The sequence below is a fragment of the Gymnogyps californianus genome, chromosome 8, assembly GCF_018139145.2.
Source record: "Gymnogyps californianus isolate 813 chromosome 8, ASM1813914v2, whole genome shotgun sequence".
NCBI lineage: Eukaryota > Metazoa > Chordata > Aves > Accipitriformes > Cathartidae > Gymnogyps > Gymnogyps californianus.
The window spans coordinates 15,126,258-15,139,966 of NC_059478.1; the positions used below are offsets into that span (position 1 = coordinate 15,126,258).

General features: G+C 37.8%; 1 protein-coding gene across 3 annotated transcripts in view; it reads right to left on the reverse strand.

Annotated features, from left to right (window-relative positions):
- Positions 1-10,250: 10,250 nt before the first annotated feature.
- The window catches only part of AGL (amylo-alpha-1, 6-glucosidase, 4-alpha-glucanotransferase), a 39,425-nt gene continuing 35,966 nt past the window's right edge, over positions 10,251-13,709 (reverse strand). For all 3 annotated transcript variants that reach the window (XM_050900552.1, XM_050900553.1, XM_050900554.1), the window contains exon 33: positions 10,251-12,816. In XM_050900552.1, the coding sequence (XP_050756509.1) occupies positions 12,699-12,816 (118 nt within the window). In that variant the 3' untranslated portion in view covers positions 10,251-12,698. The remainder of the gene's footprint in view (positions 12,817-13,709) is intronic.

Consider the following 13,709-nt stretch of genomic DNA (forward strand, 5'->3'; position numbering starts at 1 on the left):
GGGAATAAAGAGAGAACAGAAGTGAAAAACAGCATAGGAAAAGGGAAAAAAGGAAAATACAAACACATCTCAAGTCAGAAAAAGTAGCTGAGGAAGAACATACATCTCATAACTAGGTAGTCCACAGGATTTAGCTGTGGAGCCGGATACTTTCAGCTTCACATCTAAGTTCACAGAAAGATAAGTTTCATCTTTATTTAAGGAATCTCTTATTTTTACATTTCCAATGCTTCTCCATCAATGTGAAAGTGAAACAAAGTCAGGAGTATGTGGCTCCCAGTAATAGTAGCAGAAATGGGCGTTTTTATCATAGTCTATAAACCTGTGGTCTACACATCCAAAGACCTAAATTATGGAATGATCTTTTAAAAATCATTCAGCCTGCATTAAAGTAATATATAGATATAACTTTCATGTATTGGTTCCTCACATGCCACGTCATTTTCTGCAGAACGCAGCATAGTGAGTAACATCTCCAAAGGCATTCAATGGATATTTGAGCTGTTTCATTATATAAAGCCATATGATGATCCGAAGAAAGACCTGCCCTGGACTTTTTGAAACCTTTGTGACACATTTCAGAACTCAATTCGGAGATCATGCCTGAAACAGAGCCCAGAAAGCTGTGTACAGTTAGGTCAGAGAAGAGCATTGGCTGTGAGGTTTCCTGATGGCTAAACATGATATGATGTGACAGATGTGAGAGCAAAGGAGCTGTAAATCATAGGAGGTAAGTATTTATTTGTCATAAACTAAGTATTTAACCATAGGTAGTGCAGTCTGAAGGCACATATACAAGCAGACCTTCAGGCCTACTGCAAAGCATCATGAGATTGGGCATGGTGTAAAATGCTGGATAATCCCTGGCACATGTACAGTAGGATTACATATCAAGCACACATGGAGGGTGAATCCAAGGTCTTACCACTCCTCATGACAGTCCTGATAAGTAGCTCCTAATGAGCGCAGTGCTCAGACAAATGTCGGTGTTACTGGTACACTGTGGGAGTGATCTGAGCAAGCAGAATTAACACTGTATGGACGGGAAACTAATTCTTGACTTCCTGTTTTTAAATGTCTGTGTTCTGCTGAACCTGACACTCTGTAAGAATATTACCCACTACCAGTCACCCCTCATCCGTATGTTAGCAAGAGGAGGTTTTTTTCTGTTAATAGTACCACCAGCAGTGGAAGCAGCAATATTTAGAGATCACATCCAACAGCAGCAGCAAAATCAATGGTTCTTTGCTTAGAAGATACCTGTTCAGCCAGGTAGGAGTTTGCCAGCAGCATTCTTGTTTTCAGCAGAAAACGATTACTGATTAACTGGGAAGGGCAGTGAAAATGACGGAGCAGGAAACCAAAATCAAAACTTTCCAAAAAGAAGTGTGTTAACCAGCTAGCGCTAGCTATCATCCACTTCCGCATGCCCTGAAGCTACCAAAAGTTCTCAGGGTACAGCAGTCACAATTTTCCAAGAAAGGAAGTTTAGGCCGCGAGACACCTACATACTATGCAAATGTCTCTACAGTTAATTCAGAGCAATCCTTAAATTCTTAGCATTGGAAACAGATGAGTGTGAGTGGTGTGTACTAATTAATGTCACAACTGTTTAGCATCTCCAAGCATCTTCATGTCTGAGTTTCATGCCAAAATTTTAATGTAATACAATACTTCATAAAGCATTAATACTAAAAAATGTTAAAGATGATGTAGTATCCTCGACTTCTACTGCTTCCCCCATGTTTGAAAACATATATACATCAAACATATATACATGTTGAAAGAGTATATTAGCAGCACATTGAGTATATAATTATAGCAAATTAAATAGAGAACGCTGAGAATTAACTTTATGAGACAAAAGTTACTATTATAGTAATTACTATTATGAGTTACTTTTGTATATGACATCAAAAGACTTTAAAATGTGAAGTTCAATCACATAAAACCTTAGAGTCTGATGCAGTACTTATGTTTCCAGTGATTTTGATGATTTCTGGGTGAAATTCACAGTAGTATTTTAGCTATACTGAAGAAGGGTGAAGTGAAGGATGGAGAAATTGAGAGTCCTCTTTAAGACACCATAGTGAACTGGCTGAAGAGCTAGAAATAGGGCTGATGAAACAATGCAGAATTTTGACTGCAGTCAGGTGGAAAATGTTTTTTCAGCCTCTACAGTTCTTTTTCCCCTGAGATTTCAATATTAAAAAAGTATCTATTTTGCAAAAGTGAAAACCAGATGACAATTGAAATAAGTTTGGAAATACATCCATGGTTACAATTAGTTCCTCAAGTCGCTCTTCCCTTCTGTGGTCCAGAACTCCTCGTCAGACTACTGTTCCATTTTGGTATAATATCACTAGAGGCCTATGACTGTGATGCCTGCTAGGACATACTATGCAGTTGGGGAGACAGAAAAATAGGACATAATGTACTTACGAGTACAAATCTCACCAGGCAGGTGGTAGTATTTCTGAATCAAACTACATTTCAACCACCACCATCTCCTCCTCCTCCATCTTCCAGGATCTGGAAATATAGTCCATGGACAGCTATGTCCAACAAAGGGACTCTTCAATTCTTACATTTGTTAACATCATGGTAACAGACTGCAGATTACCTTTGTTGTACAGCCTCAGCCCATACATTAATGGACGCTCCATGAAAACTTGAGAATACTTTTCTTATTCTTCATCTTACTGACTTCTTCTTGAGTCTCACACTTGAATTATTTTATTCCAGGCTGAATGGTGTGCTTACTGTTGAACAAAACTGTATTTTTTAAATTTGCTTACAGTGTAAGTAAAACTAGAAAAAAATCCCTAATTAACTTCTACCCATATTAAAAAGATAAATCTAAATTTTTAAATTGTTGAAAAAAGTTTTTGCAAAGGTTTCTCATAAACTGTAACCCAAGTCCCCGCTTTTTGCATTCAGCTGCCTCATCTCAGAATTAATCTATTAAAAAAATAAGATAAAAGCAATTACTTCAATGCAACATTAATACAAGTAGTTTAAGCAACCTCAGTTTAATAATTTCAGTGAGATTATACAGGATTACGGAATCTGAAATGGATACAGTTGAAGAGTTAAATATTAAAAGCTAATTTACTTGTCAAAATCTTTCTGATGAAAGGCTTTGTAGCATGAAAATAATTACAAATAGATCTCTTGTTAGTCTAACAGAAACTGTGTTAAATTGTTTTTCTTTTATACAACATGTGATGAGCTAACATATTACTGTACAGTTAAAAACCACAAATAATGTTTAAAATAAAATGCCTGTTCTTTTTCAAAACTTCTATGACATAATAAACCTTTGTTATAATACTGTTGAACAGTAGGCTATTAAATTACATTTGATCATTTTTTCAGAAGAGGACCATGAAAAATCAAGGCAAATGGTACAACCTAGAAAATATTCTCATTTATTCCAAAAATGGCACAACAAGATTTGAAGAAAAAAATAATAATGTTGGCAGTGTTCCCGAATCCTTCCTCTGCTGTGCATCAGACACTGTCTTTTAAAGAATCTCACCAACTCTGAACAGCTTCCTCCTTTTGCCCTCCACTGAAATACAGGGTCATACAGACCATCCAGTAGGCCCAGACTAACGTTAAACTGCAGCTTCCCCCTCTCCATCATTTTTGTTGTACTACAGCATGCAGGCACACAAGACACCAGAACTCCCTCTCTTTCCTGCCTCCTCCTTTTGAAACACTCCACAGCTGAGGAAACATCCTCCTTGTCCCTCTTTGGTGTCCTCATAGAAGTCCTTCTCCCTTTCTCTCATATCCTGCCCTTAACCATCACCACATCTCTGACTTTCCTGGAGGATTCACTAACCACCAAGCAGTAGGTTGCTCTTCAGATGATCAGTCGTAAGTTAAAATTGAAGCACTGAAGCATGGACTGAAACACAGAGGTTCTCCCTTCCAAGAGATTCTCTTCCAAACAGCAATGCCGCAGCTCTCCCTCTCAACAAATATTTAAGTGCTTTATAATTTGAACTCTGGCAGCAGACATAGAAACACCCATCCCCCACAATTAAATGGGGCCTTTTATGGTAAATTAAACCAGGGAGAAGGATAGGAAGCAAGATGACATTTAACAGCAACATTCAGTTTAGAACAATTACTTCATCACTGATAAAAAGTATGTGCTGAAATTTGGAAGAAAGGTTTAATTACTTGACTGAGGGCTTCTTATCTCAGCTACTAAACTAATAAACATTTGCTTTTTGAATAGTATAACTTTCAAACTTCTCTAGTCAAATCTTCCAGCACAGAAAGAACAAAACTTTCTAACAACACAAGCACAAAACCTCCAAACCCTTCATGTTTTTAAGGATTTTTTGTGCAAAAGTCAGCTTTGAAACCATGACAGAAATAATCAGATGTCTACTGATGATAAACCTGTCTACTTCTACTAACACATATACCTTATTATAAACTAGCTTTTATTTGCTTTTAATATTCTTGCAGAGAATGTTTTCTCCAATTTGATAAATCCAAAGTACAAAATTCTATCAGCTTTTTGGGAATACAGCAGAATTTAGAGTCTGTTCTGTTAGATTCCCACAAAGGTACCGACTTTGTATTTGAAGGAAGGCAAAAAACCCCTATGCATGACTATTTTAAAGAACCTATCTTGACAATGTATCCAATCACAGTGCAGGCTCCCCTACCCTGGAACAAACAATAGTTTATAGCATTAATACTTCTGATTTCTACTTTTAACTGCTGCTTGTAAAGGTGTATAAACTGTCTAAAGCCAAAATTATGCAAAAGTAAATTTGCAATTACTCAAGGCATGGAAATTAAATTACCCTATATTTACTCTGATCGAGCTGATAACAGAATCTGGTACTTCAATTTAACTGAATGGTGCCTGGAGGCCTTGGTAAAGGCTCTGGATTAACCTAACTGTACCAAACGCATCAATATGGCCCCCAGAGGCCTGGGGAGAGACCTGGAGCAGTACTAGCCAGCCAGCCATTACAAGAAAACAAAACCACCTCTTTAACAGCTGTCACAGTAGGTCTGATTACAGGCTTTACAAATTACAAAATTATCTGGAAAATGTGGTGTTCCCACCCAGCTTCAGCAACTGGAATAACTGCTAGAAAATGTAGCCCGTTAAAAACATGTAAAGCTGATGGCTAGAACTTAAAGCTGTAGGACAGATGCACCTGCATTTTTTCAGCTACAGACTCTGTATTTTTTTTTTGTTATTGTATTTTATATAAAGCTGTTCTGAGCCACTTAAAACAATCTACCATTTCCTATCAGTCTTTTTATTCTTTTTTCTTACCATGTCTCAGTGCCTGAGTCCATCTAGATTCCTTCCTACTGCTGGTATTCTTATCTAGACTTCTCCATTACCGGCTTTCATTCCTAGAGTACAGCCTTACAATTATCTTTAACTAACAGTATCACAACATAAATCTCAGGCCTACGAATCTTTCATACTCTATGAGAACAAAGGCATTCAAAGCAAACTCTGGCAACTAAATCTAAGCACTACACAGTTTTCCTAAGTCCCAAATTATTAATTTTCAATTACAGTTTCATCATTTTTAGGCTGTTTGCAATTGATTGTCATAGAAAAATGCTGTGTGCAAGTTGAATGCCATTAAAAAAATCCATGTAACAAAATACTTAAGTTAAAATAACCACAGTTATAGTGAAAGATTGCCCAGGCAGATTTATTTTCAGGTTTTACATTAAGTTTATTTGTACATAAACAAAACATACAAGGAGACAGATACAAATGTGAGCAATTACAGAATCATTAGATGAACTATGACACAAATAATAAATAAATGCCTAACGTACACCTGGTTTCATATCCTAGCATTTTCTGTTCTTTAGGAGATAAACAGATTCTTGAACTTTGCAATAAAACAGATAAACAGGTTCCTGAACTTTTTAATACTGAAATCTACTCCTTAGCTTCAATTATCACTTTAAAACATCAAACTGTCAAAGATGTATTCCTTTCCTCTTCCTCTACATGAGACTACACCAAAACATTTTTCTAAACATCTAAAAAAATTATTACCGTTTTGACCTGTGGGAACGGAGACTTCAGCCATTAAAACACAGACAAGCGAGTGTGGCCGTACAGAAATACACAGACTTTCTCAGAAGGAAGAACCGGAGAACTGAATCGCCCAGCCTAGTCTTAGCATGAGCCTGAACAACGGAAGGTGGCAAACTGGCGCCATCCTCTGCTATGAAGCTGGAAATGCTAATTTTTCAGCTAAGATAAAAAGTTGCATTATTCTTACCCGATCTATCATCTTTCTACTGAGATGTTTACCTCCAGCCAGCCCACAGTGGTAGTCTCTAGGTTACCATATATTCAAGTAAGATCCTTTCTAGCATGTCAGTCATGATGTTTAAATCAATCATTCACATCCACAAAATTTATATAGCAACTTACTTCAAAATTCTACTCCAAACTCTCCTTAGGCATAATACTACAAAACATCTCGACAATAGTTAACCTACTAATGCCCTCCAATGTATGCTCTTGCTAAGACAATATTACCTTATTATTTTGCTACTCTTCAGGGTGTTATGCAAGCAGCTGTGAGCCTTACTTTTGCATTTGGAACCAATTTTTCATTGCATATTATTAGAGCAGATACAACTCTCCAGGTGTAGGCTGTATGTAGGACCCTTATAGACAATGGCTGTAAGAACAATTACAAAGAAATTTAAAAAACAGCTCCTGAAGGTACCCCACAAAAGAACAGATTGCTCATTTTGTAGAAACCTTTCCCTTGAGATGTCACTTGCAAGAAACAAATCTTTCTTTCAGCTTTTTTATATGTGATTGTGACTCTAAAAAACACTTAAAAAAAAAAACTTCCACTATTATCATTTAACCCCACTTTAGAGCATCATGCTTTAAAACAACTCTACTTACAAGTCTCTGAGTCATAAGTGACTGCAAATATCTTTCTTCCTTTAGAACTGATTAGAAGATGTCATCTTAAGTTTCTCATCACTACACAAAATTAGGCTCCAGTTTATTTGCCAAAGTCAGACTTAGAAATACAGAACTCCATGTTTGTTAGAAAATTTAATACGAGGAACTTACCTCTATTAGTACTTGGAGCCCAGGTCATCCAACTTAAGACCCTTGCCAGGCTGCAGCACAATTCTCTTCTTTCATGGCCAGCTTTCATTCTCATTGCAAAAAGGCACTATAGGGAGAATAGTGTCTCCATCTGAAGTTGTACTGAGATATTGCTATGGCACACAGATGGACACAGAGAAGGGAAGTGCTCCTGGGTCTCACAAATTACACAAGCTTACATGAATTGAGGTAAACAATTTTACTATTTGTCAAATACGGTCAATGATACCGAACTTCATTTGTGTAGTACTCTGAGATTATTATACAGGGTGAACAGCCACCTAGATAGCACAGATATATCACAAAGAGAGAAAGATTTCTGAAGGAAACAGATTCAAGGAGGCATTACACGAGACAAACACATCACGGGCAACAGGACTGTTTAAGTACCTACAGGAACTCAAGAGACTGCAACAGCACAGATGGTTAATAATGCCACCCGACCAACCACCAGGAACACAGTTTTCTTTCTATATTGCTCTCAGGTTCATTTTCCTAGCACCACAACTGCTGGCAAGTTTGTATACTAATTCTGCTTTGGAATTGGACCCTGTGAGAAACAGTGATTACTAAAACAAGTAACAGAGAAGTTGCACCTTGTTCAGAATTGTACATGCTGCTCACGCTCTGAAATCAACATTCCCTTTCCTCATTTTAAATGGCCATTGCTCGACTTGGACAGCTGCACTTTTATGCAAAACTCAGAACTAGGAAGCGTCTGCTTTAATTTAGTAAGCACCTTCTGTGAAATACCAAACGCACAGGTAAGTCTTACAGACTGTGAATAACTCTCAGGGTTGAGCTCTCCCTCATGCTGCTACATTAAAACGACAGGTGTATAAGCTCTGAAGTTTGCACAACAAAGCAAATACTTGTACACAGATCCACTTCCCTTCTTACTGTTTACAGGCTCATTTAAAAAAAAAAAGGTTTTCTGTCAATCAGGGCAAGTTTCACCTGTTTTCCTGGCAGGTGTAGAGCTCACCTATAACGAAACGCTCGTTGCCCCGGACGGTGCTGCATCCACCGTTGGTGTTGAACAACTCCTCACGCAGTTTTATGAGAGACTTCTCCTAATGACTTGGCTTATTACGCTCTAGCAGGGTTGTGTTTTGCCAGTCGTTGCTCCCGAATTACGAGAGAGAGAAGGCAGCCACCGAGCTGACCCGGCTCCCACAGCTGCCGTGCTCAGCGGGCGAGGAGCGCGGGCACACACAGCCCTCACCTTCCCGAGCGGGCGCGTAGGCTCATAGCACACACACGGCGCTAACCCCCGCCCGTCCCGCCTGACAAGCAGCGGTCCTGCCCCCAGGTAGTCTGCGCCCCCTCCGCAGTAAGCGGACCCGCGCTCCGCTCCTGTCAGCGGGGCGTTTCCCTCACCGGCCCCTCACCTTTCCCGCCGCCGGGCGGGCGCTCAGCCGGACGCTGAGGCGATAGGGCTCGGGCGCCGCCCAGCGCAAGGGCCGCGGCCCCCGGGGGACCCTCTCAGGCCGCAGGGCAGCCCGCTTAGCCCTCGCCCCAGCCAGCAGCCACCTGGAAAAGGGAAGCCCTTTCTCAGGTGATGAGATTAGCTGTCTCTCTAGGGTGGCCTATAATAGCACGGCAACACGGGCAGATCTCAAATTTCCTGACTAAAGATGTTTCCCAAATTGCCATCTGCAATCTCAAAAGGAGCTTTCAAGCAGAAACCTGCCCGGTCACCACTTCCTCCATTTATTCCTCGATTTAGCTGCTGGAGGTGCCATGAGGTTTCAGAGTTGGCAGCTCTGAGGTTACCAGCTCCCCCCCCTTCACAACTCAGTGACTGGTCATTTCTACATTTCTTTAAAAATTTTTTCAATAGGATATTTAATTAAAAGTATTATCTAATAGAATAATAGAAATTACTTTCTTAAAGGAAATGCTTGAATAGAGGATTAGAAAAATCCTAATTTTATAAAGCATGCAATGAAATGGGGCAGTTGCAAAACACATTCCGTCACAGTCACCTGTGCTGCGAAACTTTGATTTTACATAGCAGAGCTGGAAAGTGAAATCCCTTCTCTATAGTGGTAAGAGATTTTGCACACACAGTTATTAGTTAACTTTCTATCACTTGGGCAGCTGTTAATCAGTATACCTTAGGACTGTTCTCTTGGGGAATTTGCAATACCATGACTTAAAATTATATAATAATTTGTAGCAGAAGGGACATGCAGAGCTCTTCTAGCCCAATCCCACTCAAACCCAGCTGAGACAGCTGACATTGACACAAACATAGGAATCTGTGTACAGGGCTGAAGTTTATGTGTTTTTTTAATGAGGTGATTATTGTTGTTAGTACTTTTTGTTATTAATATTTGGCCAAAGGAGTTCATGATCTCTCCCACGCGTGTAAAATTGCCAGTAACCGAACAAGCAGCATCATCGCTAATGTTTGGCTTTTTTCCAACTGTCCACGTGAAAAGGTTAACTTTGTCTGAATTAAAGAATTTTATTTTGTGCATTTCAGAAATAAATGAGTAATGACATTTTCTAAAATCAGTTGTTGCTGTGCTAGACAGACACGTGTAAAACTCATCTTTCCATTTTACATTACAACATGCAGTGCGAGAATGATACGTTATTTTACTTCAATTCTCAAATTAATCATCTCTGAATAAATCAAGAGCTATTAACTGTACAAACACTGGTAACAGTCAAAATTATTTCCACTGGGAGGAAGAAAAGAAAAAAAAGAAAAAAAAAAGAGATGTCTCAATACCATATAGATCAAGAAACACCAACTGGAACACAATGGGTTCAGAGTTCTTCCTAAGTTCTTTAGTTTATTTCTAAAACATATTTTACTGATTATAACTGCATTAATAAAAGTTTTTGAGTGTATAATATGAATGATACTAATGAATGAAAATACAGTTCAGGATCAGTCAATATAACTCAGCTATTTTTAGGGGATAATGACTTAGGTATAGAGTTTATCTAGATGAATACCAGCTCGTGTAAGTGTTAGATTTAACATTGCTTTCTTCCCTCTTTGTTTTTTAAACTGTCTGGCTTGACAAAGTGTTGAGTAGCTTTGTGATTAAAAAAAAAAACAACCAAAAAAAACCCCAAAACCAATAAACCCCCCCAACAGTTATAACCTCAAATCTTACTTTCATTGCTACTTAACAGCAAAGTCAACCGATATGATACATATTTTTTTCCTATTTAAAACATTTATCTGTCACTAAAACTATGCTCAACTAATCAGTAGAGAAGCAACATTATAAATGGGCATGTTTAGAAGTTCCATAACATATGTATTTTTGTGTACACATTGGTGATTTATCTTTAAAATGTTACTATTAAATTAGAAAAAAACCCCCTAGCAGTGACAAATATGCAGTCTCTATCAGCAGTGCAGTTTGCAAAACAGCGGAAAGTCATCTGTAATAACATAGGAAAGTTTTGATGAATAATTTCTCACAGGTTTTTTTCCAACACTGAAAGGGCATTATTGCCAACATATATAATTTGACACCTTGTGGAAACCTTTTTCAACAGTCATAGCTCTTAAGCTGCACTTCCAATTTTAAAATGTTTTCATCAAGTAAGAACAATTTATTCTGCCATATTGTTCCTGCTTTCTAAACCATAGCAGCTATAAAACATACCTTGAAATAATAAATGAGAAATAATTATCTAGGAAAACCGTAAAAAGCTAGTGATACAGTAGGACATAAACCTCAATATCATTATCAAGAATTTTGGAAAGTTCAGTACATTATGAAAAATACTTTATATGCCTCTTGCACATTAAAAAAATAATCTGTGGCTGACATCTCAGTAACGTTTTTGATCAAACGACATCTCATGCATTGTGTTGAGAAAATAAAAATTTTGCAACCCACGTACTGCAGCAGCTCAAAAGCTGAGGTACAATATAGACCTTCCCTATTCATAACTTCTAAGTACTGAACACTTCAGCAAGGGAGTTCAAATACTTATTAACCTTTCAAATAAATAGTGTGAATATAGCCACTTCCTACAATTCATCTACCTTCAGCCTATTAACTTGCCCTTAAATATCTCTGTATCTGTCTCCCTGAAAAAGTCAGCACACTTGCACTGTACTTTAGACAGGGTACAGAAACTTTAAAATACGAATATAGTAAAATCTTGACCTACGTGTTATTAGTGCATTATAATTACATCCTGTGTGTATTTTTTCAGCATATGTTGTCTAACATTAAGAAATGCAATATCAGTTTTGCTCGCCCCCCCTGTGATGTGGGAAGTGTTCTTAGCCTCACTCTCTGCCTGTTTATTGCACTAAGATGGAAAAAAAATCGCATGAATAGAGAGTTGAGAATTACCAACTGCACTTCCGTCAACCACCCTTCAGTCTGGGAACACTGAACTGAACTCAATAAGGGCATGCAGGCATCCAAATATGAAAGAACATGTGTTTTGCATCATGTTCACTGGATGCTGTTCCCAAAGAACAACACAGAGGTAGCATGCTTGTCCTTATTGGTGTAATTTCAAAAGGCCTAGAAACCTCATCTCTTCTCTGGTGGTAGGCTAGTATCTCTTCCCACTGATGTTAAGTGTTTCCAGCTGCTTCAATAGAGCTAGAATTTTCCTAAGAATAAAGGGCTGAGGTGACCATACCTCTTCAATAAATTAATTTAATTAAGCAGGTCACACACATTGACTTCTGTATCTTTGGCCTCCTCTAACATACAGGCTGTGCACTGTATGCACATGCATGTTTCTTATTAATTCCTCATGGTGAAAAACAGATTTAAATGAAGAAATAGGTTTGCTGCATGGCCCACAGTATTTAAATAAATTTAAAAATGAATTAGCATAGGATATTTCCTCATTATTGCTTAACTCTCAAAGTAGTTTAAAGTTTTTGAAAATTTTATATATAACTTCAAAGGCTGGTTTACTACAGTATTCGTAAACTTTATTTCTGTGGTTGCTTAATGGAGTGTTCAACTGAACACATACAAAAAAAAATCCCCATAATACAGTTCAACAGAGACAACATATTATGCCTTCATTAATGTATGGTGCTACAGCACAAAGCATACCAAACTCAGAAAGCTGTAAGTTAGTCTACTCCCCTTTAAGCATGCATTTGCAAAACATCCATTTACTCTTTAAGAGACAAAGAGGAAAAAAAACAAAAACATAAGAGCTGTGCTACTTATTTTTAGCTCAGGAAAGAGCCACCTCACTTTGTTACATTAAGATTTTGATTTGAAAAGTCTAAAAACCCGAAGCTACTGAAGTTTGTGCATATTCTTAAAATTGCTCCTTACTGAAAGTTTCTGCGTGAAGTGTGCACTGCAGTTTTATTTTATTGTCATGGCCTCATTTTCAAAAAGCAGGCCAAGGCCCACACAGTTATAGGGTATAGGAGCTGCTGGCATTCAGCATCTTTCAAAATCAGGACACAGCTTAAGTGATTGTGCAGAACAGGACATTTCCCTTGCAGTATAAGCCAAGTGTTCATTTATGTCCAATACTAAGACCACAGAAGTTTCATCAAATCAATCAAAATAAACTTTTACAAGTCATAAAGGATTTCAAGGATAACACCAATCGACCAGGCCTGAGTTTCACAGCTAAAAGGGCAATACTGTCCATTTTCATTGGTCAGTTCTGGAAGCCCTTTCCAGGATGATCTGATAAAAGAAAAACACCAAACAAGTATCATTGTTAGATTATACACTGAAATTAAAAGAACATTTCATTTTAAAACCTTTTAGGAGATTATCTCAGTAGGAAACTGAAAACCATGACTAAAGGTCTGTTGTCCTACAGGCACAGTATGTTCTTTAATAACTGAGATCTAATTAATTTTTTTTTTTGTGCAACTGGGAATTGTAGTTTTTTGTGGGGGTGCCTCTCCTTCAAAGTAGACTTTTTGCTACTAATAATATCTGAACTTACACCACTGGCATGTTGCTCCGCTTTCTCATTCAGATAGATTTGCAGTTGGAAGAATACAAATGATCTTTGAGATAACTGAATGGTATTCAAACTACACTTGAAACTGGATTGTGCTGCTAAAAAGTGGTAACAGCTGGAAGACAGCATGACTACGTAAGCCTTTTTTTCCTCCCTAGGAATAAAAAACCCCACAAACTAACATACATACAGAAATACTCATAAGTTGAGCCTGTTGCTACATTAATAATTCTGTACACAAATGAAATACCAAAACAGAGTAAAAGTACGCTACTTAAGTAATAAGACAGAAAAAACCAAGAATGTTACCAAACTGCAAGTTATTTGGTAATACTACCAAAAACAAGACACTGGGACAAAACACTACGTAAGGCAAAAAGTTGCTTAACAAATCCTTTTTCTTCCTTGTGTGGTCAGACAAACCCTTCTGTCATGACCTGTCCTACTGAGTTACTCTTATGGGTACAAATAAATGCATATTTGAAGTACTGCGGAACAGATTATATGGAAGAGATATCAAGGGCAAGACATTTGTTTTGTTTGTTTGTTTTCATTTGTCTCAAATGCTTAAGAATTAAAAATATAACAGACATGAAAAGGGGAAAAA